Here is a 23,482-nt window from a genome sequence, read left to right as displayed (position 1 = left end):
TTCTATCCTATGGCAACACACAAAAATTATCTGAATTCCTCTCACAATTTTAAGACAATCTTTATAATTTTATTTGTATATTTTTATACATTTATTCTATAAATTTCCAACTTTGTCAATTCCCACAATATAATGAAGGAAGACACATAATTTTAAGGGTTAAAGATTACACAGAATAACTTCTCAGTTGTACAGATTTATAGTCTTTGAGTTGTGTTATTAACATGAATTCGGTCTCTTGAGAGGCATTGTGATGTAGTCACATTAATTTTCAGCTGACCAAGGGTTAAGGTAAGATTACAACGCAGACTGTCAGTCTGGTTCTTGGGTCTTTTCTGAGATGCCAATATGTCTAGTTTTCTCCCCGACAACATATATCTCTTCGTGTTTCAGAGCACTTTAGGCATTTTGTCATAAATTTAACTTGCAAGTGAAAGATGTTAGTATTTCTTCTCACGAGTAGTTTCTTACAGACCATTATAGCAAAGGGGAATCAAACAGTCCATTACCATTATTTTCACCTACCTCCAAAGAAGATCTTAACTCGGCTTGAACAAAAGGCTTTCAGCTTGTTTCCAACAATCTTTATACTACAAGATGTGTCTAATAAGATTAGCAGGCTCATTAACTTCTTTCCACTGAAATTATTTCCAATTCCTTTCTCTCTAATATCATCTCCAAGATTTAACATGAAGCCTTTTTGCAGCCCTATGCATAATCTTTAGCCTAATCATCTTAATTCTAATCTTACTTAAACAACTTCCTAAATCACAAATGAAACTTCCCATGTGTCATCCATTGTTAACAAGCATTTCCAACCCCCAAGGGTGAAATCACCAGGCCTCTGTGTACTCATATGCGACTAGGTTTAAGTCAGTTCCCAGGATCTCTGGATTGATGTCTCCAAAAGATTCTGGTGGGGTCTGCTCACATAGTCCTGTGTCTATGCATTAATTCTGTAGGACTCAAAAGGAGTCCAGTACAATATGGTACTGTGCATCTCCAAATTTGTTGAGCATAGATCTCATGTCAAATGTTCTTACCACAACAACAACAACAAAAAAAAAACAGAGACACAAGGAAACAAGGGAGGTGATGAATATGTCTATTATCTTGGGTGGTGATGTCACTGTAAGTGTTTGCATATGTCCACACTCATCAAATTGTACACACTAAAACTGTTCAATTCTTTGTGTATCTGTTACACTTCAATAAAGCTGCCAAAAAATAAAAAGTAGCTCAGGTTCTGAGAAGTTTACTTAAGGGGCTCATGGCTGGATATAAGCTATCAGACATCTCCCACACAAATTATTTTTTAATGTAACATATGCATCTTGAAAAAAATAATAAGGCTTGGATAGATACTTAGAAGTAGAAGGCTAGCTGAATTGTATGGAGAAAGCCCCACTAGCATTGCTCAGAGGATCTGCATTCAAGTCTTGGCTGTACTTTACCTAATCTGTGTAATGCTGAGCAAGCTACATGAGCTTACTGTGCCTCAGTGTGTTCATATGGAAAGTGGTGGTTATTCACCTTACTTCGTGGGAGGCTGTGAAAATCTAATGAGATAATGTATTTAATGTATCAAAAAAAATAAGAAACTATTTCACCTACGAACTTCCTTGTATGTAAGTAAAAGTCATTCATAATTTAATGTTACCACACCTCTTAATCCCACAGTGCTATCGACATCTAGAATTCAACCTAAATATCTTAGTATGCTTTCAATAAAGTGCTGTTAACTAAATTATTTACTAATTTTTATAATGAATAATTAGCAAGAAATGTGCTAGCGCTTTTCAATTTTGTCATCTAAACTTTTCTACTATTTGAGAAAGATACACAAGGTTGGAGTAGACTTGGGTGGTGGCAGAAAAACTAAAAACTAAAAAATCGTTTCATGTCAGTTGAAAATGGCATATTTAAGGCCATAGAATGAAAGACTAATGGGTGACTTAAGAATGTGAAAGGCTATTTCCCAGAGGATAGTCACCAGTTGGTTTTTGTCCTTACTTAGGCAAGAACAGGAAGAAATTAGCTTAAATTTCATTTGGGTTAAAGTAATGGAAGCAAGCTATGAAATCTAATTCCCAGGGAATCTTTTCTTCAAAATAAAATAGAGACTAACTGCCTACCATTGTTTCAGTGCAGCCCTGACTCTAAGAATGAGAACACACTAGAAGTTTCAGTCATTCATCTCTATAATCCCCTTCAAGGGAAGAAAACAAGCAATGACAAGCTTATTATGCAACAGGTGTTTTCACTTGTTTCATTTCATCTTCGCTGAAAAATATTTTTCCTACTTTGCAAGTCAAGATGCAAGCTATGAGAGTTAGTCTTCCCAAGGTTATCGAGTGAATGAGAAACACAGTTTGAACACAACTGTTACCTGTCTCCAGAGCCAATTCTTGTACACTGCACCAACTTATCTCAGTAAAGTTGCTCACCCTGGCACTCTTGATTTTTATCTTTATTTTAAAATGACTTTATCTCTGTGACTTAAGAGGTATCTGAAAACTAAAGTGAATTGGGAATGTAGCCAGTATTTACTGAGATATAAAATACATTGCCAAATATATAAGCATCCTACAGATACTGCCTTCATTTGATGACAGCTAACATATGAGGCAAATACTGTCATCAGTCTTATGTACAGATGGAACCTAAGACTCAAAGATGTTAAATTGCTTGCTCTGGACTCCACACTAGTAGGCTGGGGAGCCAAGATTCAAACCAGTTGGTCTGACCCTGTAGGCCGTGCCACAACCACTAGAAAATATGGACACTGTAAAGAGTTGTGGTTTCAGAATTTTATTTGTTGTGAATACTTCACATTTGCAGTCTTTTTGTGTTTAGAACCAGCTGTTACTGAAACTTAGTAGCCATTAAATAATATCAGTAACAAGTTTAGTTAAGTGCGTGGGAATTTAAAGATTAAAAAGTGAGTGGTTTATAGCCCAGAAAGAAGAAAGTCTATGAGCCTCTTTTGAAAAAAATCAAGTATTTCTGTCAACAGACCAAGGACCTACAGAGGTTTCTAGACATTCTGGATTATCCTGGGGTTTCTGGGGCACTTTGGCATGTTCTAGAAAGGACTAGGATGCCTCAAAACTTATGCTCCAAGTCCATGCGCGAGGTGCTAAAGAAAGGGGCCTTTTAACTTCAAGGGAGGCAGCATTTTCACCTCGGTATGCCCAGTGACTAAAAAGCATGCATGTCAGGAACTCAGACCACAGGGCAGCAGCCAAACCCCAGCACAGACTTCTCTTTTTGTTTTCATCAAATCACAGATATTTAGAAGTAGAAAGAGCCCACTGAGGTCATCTGGTCCAATCCCTTTATCTTACAGACAAGGAATTTGAGGACCAGGCAAGGTTAAGCACTTTCTCTAGGGTCAGAAAGCTAATTAGTGACAGAGTTAGCAATAAATCACTTCCATGAAAAAACATGCTTTCAAAGCAAATTTAATTACCTTGTACTCTCAAGTGACTAATAAGAACACCCATGCAGCTAAACAATCTCCAGTGTTTCTGTGAAGTAGACGTAACTCAAGAAGATCTAGAATGAACTTTATTACATTGAGCAATCTAAGTCAGCAGTCTTTAAAACGCATTAATTTGAGTCAAATCATTACTTTTAGGGGAAGTGTTCCTACCAACTTTTTTTCTGTACAAAGTTATAGTTTCAGCCACAGTAAATGCCCCAGTGTTTTCATTTCTTGTCTAGTAGATAAAAAATAGATAAAACTTAAGATACACTTAGAAATGAGGAATAATTTTTGTCATCCATAAACATTGTACCACAGATTCTTAAAGGAAAAGATTCTTTTGATTTTATGGCATAACTTTTTCTCTGGAAGATCAAGAATCATCCATTTTATCAATTGATGACAAAATCCAGAGGTGTTGTGGTAATCCATTGGTGTTAATAATTTAATAACCAAATACAGTATTGCAAAGTATTTAAAGAAATGGAAAGTATTTTCATGTAAGATAGATTGTAAAAGTTAATTTCTTTCAACATGCATCGAGCTAAAAAACCCATAGATTTGCTTTTAGAAAATAGAGTTAAATAAGAAAGGATAAAGGGAAACATCAATAAGTAAAAAGGAAAAAATTCAAGAATTGGAATGGATATGGGTAAAAACACAAATAACCATTAAGTCAATATTCAACAGCAAACACATAGTCTCCCATGTGAAAAAGGAAACAGAAGGTGAACACATGAAAAAACAATGAGAAGTAGACTGGGCACTCTGTGCAAATGTAGGCTGACAACAAACCAAAATGCTATTTCCATCAGGGGGAAACACTGCATCAATTAAAATACATTTTGAAATATTATTTAAGGAAAAAAGGAAAGACATATACTGTCAGAGAAGAGCCAATTCTGACAGCTGTAAAAGCATGTAGTTTGACATTGAGAATGCTCAAATTCCCACAATTTACTAAATTTAACCCCAAAGATGTGCACATTCTCAGAAAATAGAAACCCTCTATCACACTTGATATTTCAGAAATGTGATAATGATAAGGTTTTCCATTTGACTGTGTCTTTTTAAGTGAACACAGTAGAAAAACGGGCAGCAATGTCCATTTGACATGGTGTATTAAGCCTAATGTTCATGTTATGTGCCTACTGTAGGATAATCAATTTTGAGTGACTATTTCATGGCTCTACAGTAATCTGGCTTCAAGGACATTCCATGGCTATTCAATGTCAATTATTCTTCAATTTTCATGTTCTAGGAAACATTCTCCAAATGAAATCATTGAGATTTATGGGTGCTACCAATAGAAGAGAACAGAAGCATGGATATTTCATAGAAAAAAAAGATGTTCTGTTCAGTATCAAGTAATAAAGCATAGCATTTCTCTTTCTGTATCAATTGATGACGAAGAGGATGATGACAGTGTTTTACCTCAACTTCGCTTTTCTCCAAAGCTGAAAGTTTTCAAGGTGACCTGCCAAAATGAAGTGATGAACAAGTTGGGTTTTCTTTGGAACTCTGAGTGCCTAGAAAGGGTTGACTTATTTGGGATCCCTCTGTAACCCAGAAACCTAACAAGATGATCGACAGATTAACAACTGCTTGTTGCTAGTGATCTACAAAATGTTATTTAATTTACTTACTTTGTTGAACAGAAACTATGTTCCCAGCGCTGTTATAAATACTTTACAAATGTTAAACTCATTTGATTCACTTAATATTCAGAGCAGTCTTGTGAGGTAAGAACTATTATTATTGCCAATTTCCAGAGGAGGAAACTAAAGCACAGAAAGATAAATTAATTTGCCTGAGGTCACACAACTGGTAAGTATAATCCTCTCTTAAAACTCAGCAATGGTCAACCTTTTAGCTTGATGCTGCATCCTTTTCTGGGTCTCCTCACTAAAGAGTAGTTTTCAATGAAAAGTCATTCAGGGAGCAACACTGAAAATAAATAGTTGCCTGATAATAATAGTTGAGTTTATTAATAGTTTTCTAAGTGTCCGATACTGTGCTAAGTGCTGAAAAAACAGCAACAACTCCTGTTTGATCCTTAATCTAAGCAATCCCATTAAGAGGCACCATTTCCCTTTAAATGAAAATGCTGAGCTGTGGGTGGCTAAAAACTTTTCCATAAGTTACACAACTAATAAATGGAAAGAAAGAATTCAAACCTGAACTATCCATCCAGTCACAGAACTCACCTACCATAGCATGAGGTGTACTGCTTCCCTATTAGGGAGCTAGTCCTTTAAGGAGATGGGACTAAGGAATGATGATTTTGGCTGGCTTTTTTTTTTCGTTTGCCATAATGAGTCATCAAAAAGATTTTAGGAAATGGAATGAGACACATCACATTTAAACAGATGGATTAGGAGTGTAGTTCATCTATGAGAATTCTCTGACAGTAAAATCCCCTCAAAAGAAGTAGTGTGTTAAACCAATTAATAACTCCAGTTTCTAGCAAAGTATATCCAACCATGACTCACAGTCATGACAATGACATTACTGTTCACTAAAGAGAGTGGTATAATCAACCTTCTTTAAAAACTTTAAATTTACAGTAAAGTCACATCTAAAATAAAGTTTAAAGAGAGTCATGGAGAGGCGGGCTGCAGAGTGGTCTCAAGTACCTGACACAGAGATGATCTTACATGAAAAGTACAGTTTAAATATAAATTACCAAGAATGTTCTCTTCCACAATTTCCATATTCACCTGCAAGTGTGATATGCTGTCATCTGATAATACCCACATTTTCAAGTCACAATTTTAAACATTTTTTTCAAGAATCAAAATACAAATCAAAAAATTGAGATCACAAATAAATTGTGACAGCCAATAATTGTATTATAATCCTATCTTTTCTAGAGATAAAGTCATGTATGTTTATTTTATATTTTAGTCATTTTAGAGATTATTTACCTTATTTTATAATTTTAGAAGCAAATAATTTTTACATGGTTAAAATGTAAATTTTAAATGTAATAAATATTTTTAAATTTAGTGATGCAGTAGTCCTCCATCATCTAAGAGGGAAACATTCCAAAACCCCCAGTGGATGGCAGAAACTGCAAACTCTATACATACTATGCTTCTTCCTATACATGCATTAAAGCTTAATTTATAAATTAGGAGATTTCCAAATCTTTTGTTGTAAGAGATTAACAATAATAACTAACAATAAAGCAGAACAATTATAACAATATACTGTAATTAAAATTATGTGAATGTGGTCTCTCTCTCTCTCTCTCTCTCTCTCCCTCTCTCAATATATCTTATTATACTGTACTCACCCTTCCTGTGATGTGAGATGATACAACACATACATAATGAAATGAAGTGTGATGAATGACGTAGGCATTGTGATGTAGTATTAGGCTACTACTGACCTTCTATATTCCTGAATCTCTGCAGCTATCCCTCACTTGTATTAAATGGCTTCGTGTCACTCATTTCAGGGGATTTTTTGTTGAAGGCTTTGTATAGACTCAGTGCTTTCTAGCACAGCACGTTGCTGTCAACTGGAACACGTTTCTGCTCATGTCTTCTACCCACAAATTTAATGCCTTTTCCGTCTCAACTAGGCACTTATCATGCACCATGGCCATAACTTTCGCAGTCTAAAGTGAGACAGCAAAACTAGTACGAATTTCTTTTTTTTTTTCTTCACAATTTCACAGAGAGAAGATTCATTCTCAGCACAGGTCTTAGCAACCTCATCGTTTATCTTTCTTTATTGAGACCTTTCCCCTTTTCACTTAAAGAACACTTGATGGCTTCTCTTGAGCATACCTGAATTGCTAACATCATTACTCTTGTGCTTTGGGGCCCAATGTTAAGAAAAATAAGGGTGACTTCAACACAAGCACTGCGACACCATGACAATCTGATAACTGCAACAGTAAGTCTAATAACTGAGATGGCTACTAAATGACTAGCGGGTGGGCAGCGTTTCCAGTGTGAATATGCTGGACAAAGGAATGATTCATGTTCCAGATGGAATGGAGCAGGACAGTGCAAGATTTCATCAAGGCACTCAAAATGGTATGCAACTTAAAATTTATGAATTCTGTTTATTTCTGGAATCTTCCTTTTAATATTTTCAGACCACAGTTGACCACGGGCAACTTAACCCATGGAACCACAGGTGAGTGGATCCAGGTATTATCAACATTTGAATTGCAAATACAAATGAATTCTTTGTGTGAATTAGACTCCAGAGAATGAAACTGATTTCTCACAATTCAACTGTAATCGATATTCTTAAAACTCACTGCAATTGCACACTACACAACACAATATAAAATCAATATTCTCTTTTCTGTGAAAGTTCTTTTTGCTTGCAGCAGAAAAGGACTGAGCCTTTTTGATACAGTGGTTTGTGGAACATAAAATAAAGAATAAGGAGAAGCCCTTAACTGATGGCTTTTCAAAACATAGGAGTCTTTGATTTTATGAAAAGAATATATACTTTTCTTAAATTATTGGAAATTTTCTCTACTAGAAAAAAAGAGCATGGAAATCAGCTTAAGGCAAGTGAGAGATTTATGACTTCTACATCATTAAAATTTTACTGAAACCTTGAATAAGTTGCAAATGAATTCTGGTTTTGAAAGACTGCCTTAAAACCACTTGCATATTACTAAATATTTTGAATTTATGTTTCCAGTGGAACTTTCTTTGCTTTTTGAATAGTATCCTATTTGAGTTCATTTTCAAGGAAAATGTTTGGTAATACTTAATAAACTTTAAAATATTTTAAGGTTTAGCAAGATAAGAAATCTATCCTATAAGTGGTATTCTCACATAATAATGGAATTTTAAATTCTAGCCACCAAACTTCTGTCCCCTATAACAATAACAAAAGTTTATATGAGCATTCTTTTATGACCTACTGTCCTTCCCTCAAATCCCCTCTTGCTCAAGGCAAAGGATTTTTGTTGTCTAGAAGACCTCGAAACATTGCAAAAAATGCTCCAATGCCTTTCATGTTGATACAAACGTCTAGTGAAGACAGCTATGTAGTCCCCAAAATACTTAATCTAAGTTCATTTATCTGAGAATTACTCGATATGCTTCTTATAGGAAAGTGTATCCGAGTATTATTTGATAGCTTATTATAGGGAAGTTAACTAAGAAAGATGAGGTACCAAGCAAATATTCAACATAAGGAGTTGAAACATGTATTGACCTCCCTGAAACATATATAATTATTTTCATTTCATTCAACTCAATTATTAGCATTAATAATGGAAAGAATAAAAATGCATTAACATTAAATGGTTAAGAAATTTACAATTAATGATTGTCAGAAAGTGGATAAAGGACCTATTGTTCAAAACATTTGTTTTTATTTCTGAATCTACAGTTTTATATTTGTCCCTTACACCAAGTTCCAGTTAAATTTACTGCAAATGACATATAGTATATATAAATGAAACATTCTCTTTTCTGAGAAAGACTTTTCATTGGTAAAAGGAAGGATCTTGGCATGGTATCAATTATACAGAATTGGAATTTACATTTCCTTTTCCCTTACACAAAGCAGAAAATAACTTATTGCACAGAGGTAAATGACTCACTTGCAGTCACGTTGTTGGTAAGTCTCCTGTTTGCAAAAGTATCCTGGAAATATTTAGGACAACGTATTAACTCAATAACATTCCCTAAAGCCACCCCTTCACCTCTGTTTGTAGTTATGAATCATTTTGTGAACCAAAGGCAGATCTGTAAACAAAAATGTTTGTAAACAAAAGGCAACTAGGGAAATACATTAGAATTTTACAAATTTAAGTCACAAATAAACCTAGAGAATGTGCTCAGTGTTTCTATCTCTGCTAAAATGTGTTGACGCTGGTAGGGAAAGTGTTATGACTGTCCACCTTTTGCAGATGAGAAAACTAAGGCTACAGCATTACCCCAGAGTGACTTTCCTCAGAGCACAGAGTTTAATTAAAGGGTAGACTTATGATTCTCAAACCCATGTATTTCCCTCTAGATTCCAGAGTCTGGCAATTCATTCCTTATCCACACCACTTCACTACATATTCTGGGGACTGATTGAAAGGCAGCAAAGTCAGCCTTCTGAATGTTTACAGTATTCTGTATGCACTATTTAATTCTATCTTATTCTTTCTGGTGTCTTGGCCATGTCTCTCCAGTATACTGTAAATTCTTTGAGAGCACAGATCATACCTTTGGCCTCTGCGGAATTGCCAACAATTACTAGCACAGAGCCAAGGACTTGTAACTTTTTAAAAATATTTGTTCATTCACTAGGTAGATGTAAAAGTTCTGGGAGGCCCATTCCAGGAGAATGGAAAAGAATCGTATGCCACAGGCAAACTCGATTTATTTATACCCAATTCTGTATTTTTTTATTTCTGTAGAAATTCACTAATTTTCTTTTTTCTATTTTCAAAAAAAAATGTTATAACAGTGTTTTTTTTTTAATGACAGTATCCAGTATTTTCAATAAAGCAGATTATTGGTGAGGGATGTAACCTTTATGTGTATAATTTACCAATATGTAAACATATTATTTTAAATTGCAATTCCAGTTGTAGAAATGTTTCCTAAAATAATAACTAGCAGTGTTCAAGTGCATACCAAAATTAGGACCTTTGATACGTAAAATTAGGAGATAACAAAAATACTAGCTATCGTCCAAGCTTTCAGACTTTTAAAACAGTATGCAAGTCAACCAAGCCAGTTCTTTTTTTTCAAAAACCTTTCAAATAATTGAAAAACATTTCTATATTTTGTACTGTTTTCATCAAATTAACAACATCAATTTTTTCTTCCATTTGTACAAACTGATTTTAGCCTATGAATCACATACCTTTATTACATGATGCTTTTCTTGGAACACAGGAATCTTAAACATTTGGCACCAATATGTTGTATCTTTGTTTGGAATGGGAACCTGTCTTAATAAAAATGGGGGGAAGACACAAAGTCACATTCTCTTAACATGCTACTAAATACAATAATGTAAGCAAAAATGCTCGTATACACTTTCAATAAGCCCATCGCTATAAACATAAAACCTGAAAACACTTACGTCCTGATTTACCAGATCAAAGTACGGTAAGGCTGTAGAGAGCACACTGGTTTTCTCAGGATTCAATAACCGCAGACTCTTGGTGCCCCTATTGGAGTCATGGTACATGGGACCAGCTTCTGCGTCTTCACGGTGGTAGGCCCAGATCACTCTCACAGTGCTATCCTGGGTATAAACGTGAGGGTGATTAGGTCTCATGAGACCACTTTCCTTACCACTGAGTTGAGTTTACAGAACTCTATTGTAAACAAGATATAGAAGTGAAGAAAAGAAAATAACATTTGGAGTTCTCAACATGGTCTCCAACATTAATTGCACAAATTTGATGATATCATTAAGAATCCAAATATATGAGGTACTTTTTGGAAGGAATCATCTCTCAGCATTCAAGACTATGTGTTCCAAACCATACTGAAGGACAACTGACTCGGTAATTACACTCTTAAGAATATGACAACAATAAATCATTGCCTGCTGAAACTTTAAACTTGCAACTGGTAGCAAGTTTAAAATATTCTTATTCAGTAACAAATAATCTTACTCAGTAGCAGAGACTTTGGAAAATTAAATGCCAAGAAACGTTTTAGGGAAAAATAAATAAATTAATACAATGAAAATTAAAATTACCTTAAGACTTTTCCTTTTACAGTAGATGTTTTCCTAGGAACTAGCCTAGTCACACGTATAAATTTAAAGAAAGAATAGATATAGAAGGATTTCTGATTCTGGGTTTTTAAATTATACTAGAGTCAATCTATAGTCATTTTATGAATCCTGGGAATTTCCTAGGAACTGGTTTACTGCAACTAGGGAAAGTACTGTCAGATGAAATTGGTTTCCACTGAGCAACCAAGAGAGATTGCCCAAAGGGCTATAGGGTGGGGAGGGTTTGCTGGGGTGTAAAGAAATTGTTCAATCCTCCCACAGATAAAGGTGTTTTTGCCAGATCTTTGTAATAAAAACTTTGAAAATAAATAATAAAGCAAAAGCTATTTATTTTAAATGTTCTCTTTGCTATATTCTTCCTTAATAAGTCAAATGACTGTAATTATTATTCCAATTAAAGTATAATTGCACTGCATACTGCATAAAAAGTAATGCCTCTTTCACATGTGGTTTTTTTTTTTTGCCTCTTTTACTCTTTATGCTGAATGTTAATCGGAACTGCTTCATATTTTTTACATTCCCACTGTTGAAGCTTTGATTTACCAAACAGTAAAAGGTAATTATATTGGTCTATACAAAATAAAATCAATCCAAACAATTCATGGAAATATCTGAAGTAGTACACATCTTCCAAATATTTAATTTGCATGTACATAAAGATATTAATTTTTGCATGAAGTCTGAAAATAAGAAATCTCATATAATATGCCACTAGGCAATTATAATCAGCCACCATTCATCTTAATTTTAGAAATTTACAAAGATGAGTCCATTACAAATCAGAAGAATTATATCCTAATGTTCAGATTCACAATTCTCTCTTGTGTAATACATTTCTTCAAGCATTTATCTGTTGTATATTTTCAAACTTTATAGAGAAGAAACTAAAATGTATTTACACTAAATCATACAAATTTTAATGAGATCTTCAAAATGTTAAACTCATACAAAAATTGATTTTATTGAAATTTGAAGTCTTATACTTTTTTGGCTTCTAAAAAACATTTCAAAAATATTCCAAAAAAGACTATATGACTCGCTTCTCTTATTCTTTAAAGTGATTCACAGGTATAAATATACAATTTATTCGTGCATGAATTCACTCACAGATGCCTTACCGTTATACTCTTGTCATTTATGTCACATGTATGCAGTTCTCTGGTAAATTCAATTATTGTGTGTGTACTATTTTCCATGGCATATTCTAGATGGTAATCTTGCTGAGCATCTTTTTTCAATTCTCTATTTGCATTTGTGAAATAATCCTGTGGAAAATATGGGAAAGAAAAATCAGGATACCTAAATACAGAGAGAAATGAATTTATAGGACCTATAAAAATAAAATCTTGTTATCTAGAGTTATTTTATAAATGCCGAGAATTTCCAAGGGGATGGAGTACTCCAACTGGGGAATCAGGTCCCTGGGAAACTAGTTCATCTTTGAACTTCTGGCCTTTCAGGAAAACATAGTGTAGACTGATAACATCATAGAGCATCAAGAGATGGAATGAAGTAACATTTGATACCATTGTGTGCCTTTCCTTCCTTGTAAAACTTAAAAGAGGGACAATAGCACTATGAAATGTTTTACCGCAAAGTGATATCACCAGTTAGCAGCAAAGCCAGAACCAGCCCTAAGGTCATCACTCTTTCCATTACAACTCCTGTTGGAGCCCCACTTCACCAATCATAAGAGCAAAGAGATCCATGGGCAAGTGCGGCTTATAGGCTGTTTCAGTATGACTTTTTATGGCATATCCTTATTAAAATGAAATGCAATAGAAAATATGCAAAGAAAAGAAACCAGTTGAATTAGATGATATTGAAAAACTAGGAAAGTTTTGTTTTTGGGGATTAGCCATAATTTTTGTACTAAACTTGTTCGGTGGTGTACATATCACTTCTGAGAGCCAGACCAGTTCAGTGGAGAGAACATAGGCTTTGCAAGAAAATGACTAGGATGTGACCCCAGCTGTACTCTTAAACAGCCTTGAAGAACTGTTGAAGTAAAACTCTGAAAGCTTTAATTTTAATATTCGTAAAATGGGGATAATATATACCTATTTTATACATTTTGAAAAATAAACAAATGAGCTAGTATGGGCGGGGGCATAACTGCCCACCATGGTTAGTGCCCATTTGATATTAATGTCTTCTCTTTTGCACCATAGTTTGGTTTTATCCTCAAAAGATCTTCTTATGCCTTTTAACAATCGCCTACTTTGTTGAGTCATCAAAACCACAGTATTAACTTTTGTCAATTATGAAAGACATAAAATTTGCCTTAATTACTGCCTTACTGGTTTTCCAGTACTTAATGATATTTTATTTTTGAGAAATTGTACCTTTGATTTAGAAACATAATTATGCTGAAACATAATTATAATTCCTTTTACTAACAGTAAAATTGTATTTGAAGAATTGATTGCGATGTTTGACTGAGAAAACGCAATATACAAGATAAAACCTCACAGTGTCTATAAAAGTCATACTAAAATAGATGGCATTTGGCATTTTTCTTCCTAGCACCTTTGTATGGTAATTATCAAATGTGCATACATTTCACATCCAGAGTACCAGATCTAGATTTTCTTTAATATGTTAAAACCCCAAATTATTGGCAATGCAGAGTCTAACTCACCTTTCTTCACAACGGTTAACAATAACTACTACAGCTTCTTATATTCACCAAGCCCTGTTTACACCTGTTACATGTATTAGCTAATCTAATCTTCAAATCAAATCTATTAGATAAAACTATTTTTCCATTTTACAGATGAAGACATCAAAGCACAAAGAAGTTAAGCAACTTGCCCAGGATTTACAGCTGGCAAACGGAAAGGCAGGATTCAAACCCTGGTACTCTGGCCCCAGAGTCTGGATCCTTTTTCACCCTTCTACAGTGTAGTGGCCACTGCTGGAATAGGATGGGTATGTATATTTTTGTTTATTTTTTCTGTCTACAGAAACTATGTCAGTTTTTCAAATAAAATGTTACTTTTCTTCTGCCAAAGTTGAGGTTTGTCAAAATTCTTATTTTGAGAACTGGATTGCAATTGTGAAAGCAATTTAAATGAAATACTCCTGTGAGTTTGTGATTTTCCCATTTTTCATCACAGATTTTACAATATGTAAATGAAATAGTGTCTGTAGACAAAGAGAAATTTAGAACAGTTAAGTGTGCCTTTTCCCTGAACTCATATTTCATTACATGATCCAAGCAATCAGTTTTTGCAATACAATACAAACAGTAATCAGTACAAAGAGTAGAATAATTATCCTAGTCTTGCAAATAAGTTTCCAAAACCATTATTTCCACAAACTATGCAGCTGATTTGCCAGTTTTCCACTCATTCTATTTCCACTCAACAATACCAACTCCTTTTGGCTATTCCACATTTTTCTGGCTTTTCAGATCACTTAGTTATTAGAAAATGACAGAAATTTCACTCAACTTATGTTGATGACTCCTTGCGCCATCTGCCCTGTGTAATCAGGTGAGTGCCTAATATTTAGAAAAGACAGCCACCAATTACTTCAAAGTTCTGGACTGTCGGGAAAATGCAATTGTCTAAAAGAAGCTCATATCTTCAACCTTTCTGAAGGAAAATATGGTTGGATCTTATTTTAAATAAAATTTAAATGTGAACTAACGTAGCCACCACTGTAATTCCACTATAATTTTTTCACAGGCTGGGTATGGTGGCTCACGCCTGTAATCCCAGCACTTTGGGAGGCTGAGGTGGGTGGATCACTTGAGGTCAGGAGTTCGAGACCAGCCTGGCCAACATGGCGAAACCCCGTCTCTACTAAATATACAAAAACTAGCCAGGCATGGTGCCAGGTGCCTGTAATCCCAGGTACTCGGGAGGCTGAGGCAGGAGGATTGCTTAAACCTGGGAGGTAGAGGTTGCAGTGAGCCGAGTTTGTGCAACTGCACTCCAACCTAGGTGACAAGAGCAAAACTCCGTCTCAAAAAAAATTTTTTTTTCACATTTTCCAACTTTTAGGTCCTATTTGGAGGCAGATCTTAGATTTGATTATAATATGCCTTAGCTTTTCAAATAATATTATTATTTAACATGTTTACTGCAGCTGGGCCCTCACTGATGGCTGGAAATCCATGTTAATCTCTTGCTATTTTCCAAAGACATCTCCCAAAACAAAATATTCTAAACCTTCTCTATGCAAGATTCCGACATTTCCCCATCCTTAGCTTATGATCACACATCTCAGTTTATTGAGAGAATTTCAGTTATAATACATGAGAGCTCCCATTTTCATTCTTTCTATCCTAAAAAATATCTACTATATGGAATCAAAATAAAATACTGATTGTAAATGAAAGCAGAAAGAGGAAAAAATAAAAAGAAGATGGAATAAACAGAAAATAGATGTAACTGAAATGGAGAAACATCACAATAGATCCTACAGACACTAAAAGGTTAATATTATGGTTACCTTGAAGCCAAATAATTGGATACTTTAGATGAGAAACAAAGTCCTTACAAGACAAAATCCAGCCAAAGTCATTCAGAAAAACAGAGGTACTCTGAACAGTCCTCATGGGTAAAAACCTTCCTAAGAAAATTGTAGGCCAAAATGCTTTCACTTGGAATTTTACCAAATATTTAAGAAAGATTGTTCACAAATGCCAATTGTTCACAAATTCTACTAGAAAATGAAAGAGGACAGAGCACTTCCTAACTCATTTTGTTTATAACAGCATTACTTTGTTACCAAAATTAAGGACACTACCAAAAAAATTACAGATCATTATCTCTCATGGACCTAGATGTATATTTCCTTAAAAATAGAAATAGAAATATTTCTTAGCAAATAGAAGTCAGCAACATAAAAAAAAAGGATAATATAGCATGACCGTGCAGAGTCATCTTAACAACAGAAAATCAGTCAATACAACTTAGCACATCAAAAGTCTAAAAAAGAAAAACCATATGACGAACTCAATAAATGCAGAAAAAAGTTGATAACATTCATTCACTGCAAAATCTTCAGTAAACTAGCAATAGAAGGGCACTTCTTCAACCCTAGGCACCTATAAAAAACCTACAGGTAACATACTTAATGGTAAGAGACTGAATTCTTCCCCCTAAGTTTAGGTACAAGTAAGTCCTGGAAACAAGACAAGGCACATTCTCCACGTGGAAAGCACTACAGGTTTGTAGTGGTTGTCCACCTTGAAGAGTTTATTTCTGTTATTCCTCGGCTATATTTTCACCTCCCATTCCCTAACTAAGGACTTCAAAGTTCTGTCTTTAAAATTTTATTTCTGTCTTCATATTTCATCATTTGGGAATCACATCTGCTCCAATAGTTACAAATCTTCACCTTTATTCAGTATCACATATCCAAAAGTCTTTTTCACTTGGAAGTCTTACTGTCATTTCAAATGCAATAGATCCAAAATTGTATTCATCTTTTACCTGGAAGACTAGTATTTCTGAATTTCTTTAATTATACTGCCATTCTCCTAGTTATCTAAATTCAAAACTGTAGTCTTTCTCTTTTCTTTCTTGAGACAGGGTCTTACTTTGTCATCCAGGCTGGAGTGCAGTGGTACAATCACAGCTCACTGCAGCCTCATCTTCCTGGGTTCAGTTTTATTTTTTGTAGAGACTGGTTTTTACCATGTTGCCCAGGCTGGTCTCAAACTCTTGAGCTCAAGTGATCTGCCTGCCTCAGCCTCCCAAAGTTCTGGGATTACAAGTGTAAGCCACCACACTTGGCCTGTAGTTTTCTTTAACTTCTTTCCTATGACTCACACCTCCACACATAGCCCCTGCTTCTCTCAAGTCTTCCTTTAAAAACTAACCCGCCTTTTAGTTCTATTTCATTTCGACTTCTCCTATCTCCCACATGCTATCATTTACATACTCTGTCATGGTCTTCCTTGAAAATCGCTCTCAGTGTGTCACTGCATTTTATTCAACAGTATTTCATACAAAGTCGATAATTTAGAGTCCAGGTTTCCTCACATCAAGTCTAACCTGGCTTTCCAGGTTACCTATTATCAATCTCACCACAGGACCTATACTCATTGTCCCCTTCAATTACTCTGCCTTTTCTCAGCTCTTTGCTTCTGTTCACATTCTTCTTCCCTATCCCCCTACTCTCTTCATTCAACGAAGAAATCCATCCTCTCCACTAACTCCACTTACTGAATCTCTTTTTCCCGCTAAGGCACGTGATTCTATTTCCCCTATGAAGTTTTCTTGGATCATTTCAACCGGAAGTGATGGTTCCCTCTCTGAATCCCTATTCCTCTATTTACATTCCTGTGTAGCATGCAATCTATTCTAGGCATTGCCTGATCTTTTCAATATATGATAATTGCCTAGAATTCAGAAGTTAATCTTAGTAATTCAGTTATAAATTTGTGCCTTAGAATACTTATTTACATTGTCAATGGAACAGAAACAAAGGTGGGGGAGACAATTATTTTCCCATCCAATCTTAATTCTATTTACATATGGTTAAGACAGGGTATGGAATGTGTTTAACCAGATGCTAGAATGACTTTGGGTCTGCATGATTGCCACACATACACATCTGGCACAGAAATCTGGGAATGTTGTTGTGACCTTTTAGCCCCTACATGCACATGAATCTTAGGAAACTGACATTAGTATTTAGAAAAAAAGAGTTTATACATGCAACAACTATTTAAAATCCTTTTACACAAGGAGATAATCCCCTACCTATTTTAAATAAATAAGAAAAAGAATACATCTAGAGGGAGACGCCATGTTTCAGAAGGTTTTCTAATGTTAATTTATATCCTCAGTACACAACACAGTGACTGGCATGTTGAAGATTCTCGTTAAATACATGCATACACTTTGAAAAGGAGCATCCTGCCTTTCTTTTTTGTTAAATCTACATAAGGAGATAATTTTGAAAATAAAAGATAAGAACATAAGAACCCATCATCTGTTATTCACAGCTTTGTGGTATACAAATAGTTTAACTTAATGGGACCAAAGTATTCCCCAGTAGTACCTTATTTATTCTGTCTGTATTAAGAAAATACTCAGACTGTAATCAAACATAGTCTTAATGCTGTCAATATTATACAATAAAAGTGGACTATTGGACAATCTTAAAAGCACAATTACGTGAAGTAAAAGAAGAGAAAAAGACAAAAAAAAAAATTCTGGGTCCTAAATTTCATAGCATTTAACTATTCTTGCCTGGAGGAAGAAAAGCAGAAAAGAAAAGAGGGAAATAGAGGCAGAAAAAGAAAGCAAGCCCCTGAAAGAACAGTTAGCAATAAAACCATCAGTCTTAAGATTTAGATTGGCTAAACCTGAAAACAAGTGTTCAATGAATTCAAGTTTCCTGACAGTCTGACAAAGGGATAAATGTTATTCAAGTGGATAATCAATGGATAGGTTATTGTGTTACTATCATTCTCTAAAAAAATATGCTAGAGAATGAAACAAACATAGTAAAACATCGACCAATTAAGAGTTCGAATACAGTTAAAGTCACTTAGAAGTTGATTCACAAAACCATACGATATAGTACTTAGGAGACGTTTAAGAAAACTTCCCAGATCATTTTTACTACATCTGATTTCATCTTTAGAATTAGAACCAATAACATCCTCACCCACTCCTTATTTTATTTAGCGAATAGTATCAAATGCAGCTCTATTATGCACTCATGGTAAAGGCCATTCCTCAGCCATCTTCCTGTGGTGCTTTATATTCCAGGATTTTAAAAATAAAAATAGAAATACTGATCACTGTGCACTCTTTTGTCATAGCCTGATGCCACAATCATTATAAAAAGTTAATTGTATATGTATTTAATATATCATCTATATCATAAATATACAATATTGATAAAAGTAACTCTAATTAAGAATCATTAAAATTGGACTTTGTGTAGGCAAGAAGGAGAGAGAGGATTCAGAGAATCATGATTCTGCAGAAATTTTGTAAGAATTTAAGAACAAAAACATAGATGTTTTTAAAGTGTAACTAAAAAGCTGATATACAGAAGTCATTCTCACACTTATACAGTATTAATGATCTGGAAAGTGAAATTTATTTGAGGTAATGTTATTCTATATGAATGGCTTTATGTGGATCTCAGTCATATTCTAATTCAAACACTTTGATTAAGATCAGCTTCAATATGAATCATTGAGGCATGACTTTTTTGTTTTTATCGTGGATTATGATACTGATTATGTATTTAGCTTGTTCATACATTTTTAGATAAAAATGTTATACTTGAAAATATGAGTTAATAATTCAATTCCAATCATAAAGCTAATTTTCAGTTGTACCATAGAATATTACTCCTGAAACATGTCGTCACAAGGTATTTTCTCTTTTGAACACTTCATGCTTTAAAAAAACAAATGAAATATATACTTGAGGTTTCAAAAGCTCTGTAGCACCAATAACATAAATTGCCATCAGAAGCTGAGAGGAAGTTATCTATTATTTAGCATGAAAGCATGAGTATTTACTGTCACTTTCAAACTGAGATAACATATACCAAAAATCTTGCTATGGACCTCTTATTTAAAAGCATGATGACGCAGATGTTAAATTGGTTCTCTCATTGTCAGTCTATTTTTCTCTCAGATAAAATCTTTGACTGGTGCTATGTTACACAGGAGGAAGTGAAAACTCTTACTAGTGTAATAAAAGATATGAATAGACCTTGGTTGAGCTTAGAAAACTGAATGTAAGCACAGCTGCTGGGAGATTCTTGAGAAAAATGTTACCATCTGTCATCATTTTCTTCAACAGGTGCTTGTAGTTTTCTTCTTTTTCTAAATCTTAAAAGCCTCATTAGTTCAAACATTTGTTTATAATATCAATTTCTATAATAAGTGTTATGGTGGTTTAATAATATTAATAGCATAATAATAAATATTTTGTGTTAAAGGGAATCTTTGATCCTAAAAAATCATAGAATTGTATAAACAAATTATATAAACACAATCTTCAGAGTTCAATATAAGCTGATCTTAATAATTTATTTCTTCACTAATCTTAGAAATTGAAGTGGAATGTCAAAATAGAAGGGGCTTACCTTTTAGAAACCACTTCAGATAAAACTGGGACTATCTATGTCTAATAAGGGATCTGTTAAATGCCTATCAAAATCCCAAAATTTAAACCCTATAGCCAGTGATCCAATGAGAAAGAGGCCCACCTGAGCAACCTGTTTGTTCTTTAAGTGCCACCTTCTAAAAACACATCCTGAATTTCATCTCATGCCAAATGTCTCATTTCAGTTGTCAGGTAGGATAATGCGATACCTTGCTATAATTATAAAATCATCAAAGACACAGAATAAAATCAAAATTTTGACTCTTCACTTAGAATAATATATTTCAGTGGAAAAAACAATTTCAGACTATACCATTCAAATAAGATACCACTTTGCCTTCATCCTATCCCAACACCTTAATTTTTAAAAAATTTAGATGATGGCTGGGTGCAGTGGCTCATGCCTGTAATCCCAACACTTTGGGAGGCCAAGGCAGGAAGATTACTTGAGGTCAGGAGTTTGAGGCCAGGCTGGCCAGCATGGTGAAATCCCGTCTCTACCAAAAATACAAAAATCAGCAAAAATTAGCGAGGCATGGTGGTGGGTGCCTGTAATCCCAGCTACTCGGGAGGCTGAGGCAGGAAAATCGCTTGAACCCAGGAGGGGGAAATTGCAGTGAGCCAAGATCATGTCATTGCACTCCAGCTGGGTGACAGAGTGAGACTCTGTCTCAAAACAAAAACTTAGATGACTTCTTTTAACTGGTCCATGTGCATTTTATGCAAGGAATAAAATTTGAAGGTAAAACTGGTTCTTTCCTTTATCCTTCCCTTCCTTCCTTCTTTTCTTCCTTCCTTCTTTCCTCCCTCCCTCCCTTTCAATCTTTTCTTTTAACTGGTCATGTCCATTTTATGCAAGGAATAAATTGTGAAGATAAAACTGGTTCTTTCCTTTATCCTTCCCTTCCTTCCTTCCTTCTTTCCTTCCTTCTTTCCTTCCTTCCTTCTTTCCTTCCTTCCTTCTTTCCTTCCTTCTTTCCTCCCTCCCTCCCTCCCTCCCTTTCAATCTTTTCTTTTAACTGGTCATGTCCATTTTATGCAAGGAATAAATTTTGAAGATAAAACTGTTCTTTCCTTTATCTTTCCCTTCCTCCCTTCCTTCCTTCCTTATTTCCTTCCTTCCTCCCTCCCTTCCTACCTCCCTCTCCCTTTCAATCTTTTCTTTTAACTGATCATGTCCATTTCAGGCAAGGAATAAATTTTGAAGATAAAACTGGTTATTTCTTTTATCCATCCCTCCCTCCCTCTCTTCTTCCCTCCCTCCCTCCCTCCCTCTCTCCCTTCTTTCCTTCCTTTCTTCCTTCCACAATTAGGAACCAGTCATGAAAAGTGTAGAGACAGTAGTTTCCAGGAAGAGAGAATAGCTGTTGAAAAGGGCCTGGACAGGAGGTTGGGTTATCCAGTGTGATGAAGCAACAAAAGCCCATGGGACTGAATTACAGCGCCCAAAGGGGTCCACGAGGTCAGCAGGGATCAGATGAGGCCCCAAACACTGTGATAATGTACATGCTATTGTAGGAAGCTATAAACAGCAAGCAGCATAATGTATATGTATATCTATATCTCTATCTATAATTCTGTGGCTTCCATGTGAAGAATGAGAAGGAATAGGAGTGGTGGCTGGAAGACACTTAGGAGCTGGCAGTGGTCCTGCAGGTTCAAGCTTGAGTAGCTGTAACACTGGAGAGAGATGGGCATGTGTTAGATTTAGTTTCAAGGAAGAGTCAATAAAACTTGAAGATGGGTTTTATATATTGGGTGAAGGAAGGAGCAGAAACAAGGATGGCCCCTAATTTTTGACTGGAGCTAACAAGAATTGCCATTTGTAGAGATGGGGAAGCCTGGGAAGGAAGCAGGTTGGAGGTAAGTCAGGTTAAGCTTAAGATGCCTACCTAAAGGGAAGGCCAGGAGGCAGAGAACATATAGACTGTTCTAGGATCAAAGTAAGTCACCACCAGAGGAGGGGCTCGGGACCTCAGAAACGTCACATTCAGCTTTGCTTTTTAAGCCCCCCACCTTCTTTTGAATATATACCAGTCATAAAACATTCTTTTCCTTCTTTTTATGATTTTTTTCAGATTTCAAAACTTATACACAACAACTACAGAGATTCAAAATATACTGAAATTATTATTATTATTTGAGACACAGTTTCACTCTATTGCCCAGGCTGAAGTGCAGTGGCATGATCTTGGCTCACTGCAACCTCTGCCTTCCAGGTTCAAGCGATTCTCATGCCTCAGCCTCCTGAGTAACTGAGATTACAGGTGCGTGCCACCATGCCCAACTAATTTTTGTATTACTAGTAGAGGCAGGGTTTTACCATGTTGCCCAGGCTGGTCTCAAACTCTTGAACTCCTGACCTCAAGTGATCTGCCTGCCTTGGCCTCCCAAAGTGCTGGGATTACAGGTGTGAACCACTGCACCCAGCCAATATACTGAAATTAATAACTGGAAAAGAGACGAAATTCTCTCATAACCATTGTAATGATTCAGTGCACATCTATCCAGATACCAGATGAACTTCTTGAGGCAGGTGAAAAAATAATATAGATAGTGTTATAGTTGCTGATGTCTTCCCTTTTATTCATTTCTTGAATAACCTGAAAGTGTAAATGCAAAGTAATTTTAGCATCACGCATAAGTTGGAAGATAAGCTGAAAGATACGTAATCCCAGTTCCCACCAAAGCAGAATTTGTCTCAAAAATATTTTAAGAAATGATCACACGGTATTCAATACTTCCAGTGATAATGCTCATGACCTCACAATCTTACAAGGCAATCCACTCAAATTTAATACCTCTGATTATGAGAAACGTATTCCTTGTAGTAAGTTACATTATTGTACTCTTTAATGTATATTTATTGGGTCTTCTTTTCTTTCTCTGGGGGCTTAATAAGTAGGAACTAATCCACCTTTCCTGAGCAAGACCGTCCACTACTAAAGACAATGATTATGTCTCTCTTATTGTTCTTTATGCAAGCAAAATATTCTCAGCTGTTTTTCATTCCTCAGGTACTCAGATTTTCCAAGGTTTCACTCATCATGCAATTCTTTGATATGCTCCAGTTATCCACTTGTCCATTAAAAGCTATTTCCAGAAGGAGTCTTCTGGTGTGGTGAGCCTAAGACAGGATGATATGTCAATATTACTTCCCTTG

General features: G+C 35.2%; 1 protein-coding gene across 1 annotated transcript in view; it reads right to left on the bottom strand.

Annotated features, from left to right (window-relative positions):
* The window catches only part of MOXD1 (monooxygenase DBH like 1), a 108,818-nt gene that overhangs the window by 72,027 nt on the left and 13,309 nt on the right, over positions 1–23,482 (bottom strand). The window contains exons 2-4 of the mRNA XM_012474526.3: positions 12,340–12,486; positions 10,556–10,720; positions 10,334–10,417 (exon numbers count right to left, since the gene is read on the bottom strand). Of these exons, the coding sequence (XP_012329949.2) occupies positions 10,334–10,417; positions 10,556–10,720; positions 12,340–12,486 (396 nt within the window). The remainder of the gene's footprint in view (positions 1–10,333; positions 10,418–10,555; positions 10,721–12,339; positions 12,487–23,482) is intronic.

Source organism: Aotus nancymaae, unplaced genomic scaffold, assembly GCF_030222135.1.
Source record: "Aotus nancymaae isolate 86718 unplaced genomic scaffold, 86718_ANA_hifiasm-v0.15.2.pri h1tg000040l, whole genome shotgun sequence".
In the NCBI taxonomy this organism is placed as follows: Eukaryota; Metazoa; Chordata; class Mammalia; order Primates; family Aotidae; genus Aotus; species Aotus nancymaae.
This window is presented reverse-complemented; position numbering and strand designations above follow the sequence as displayed.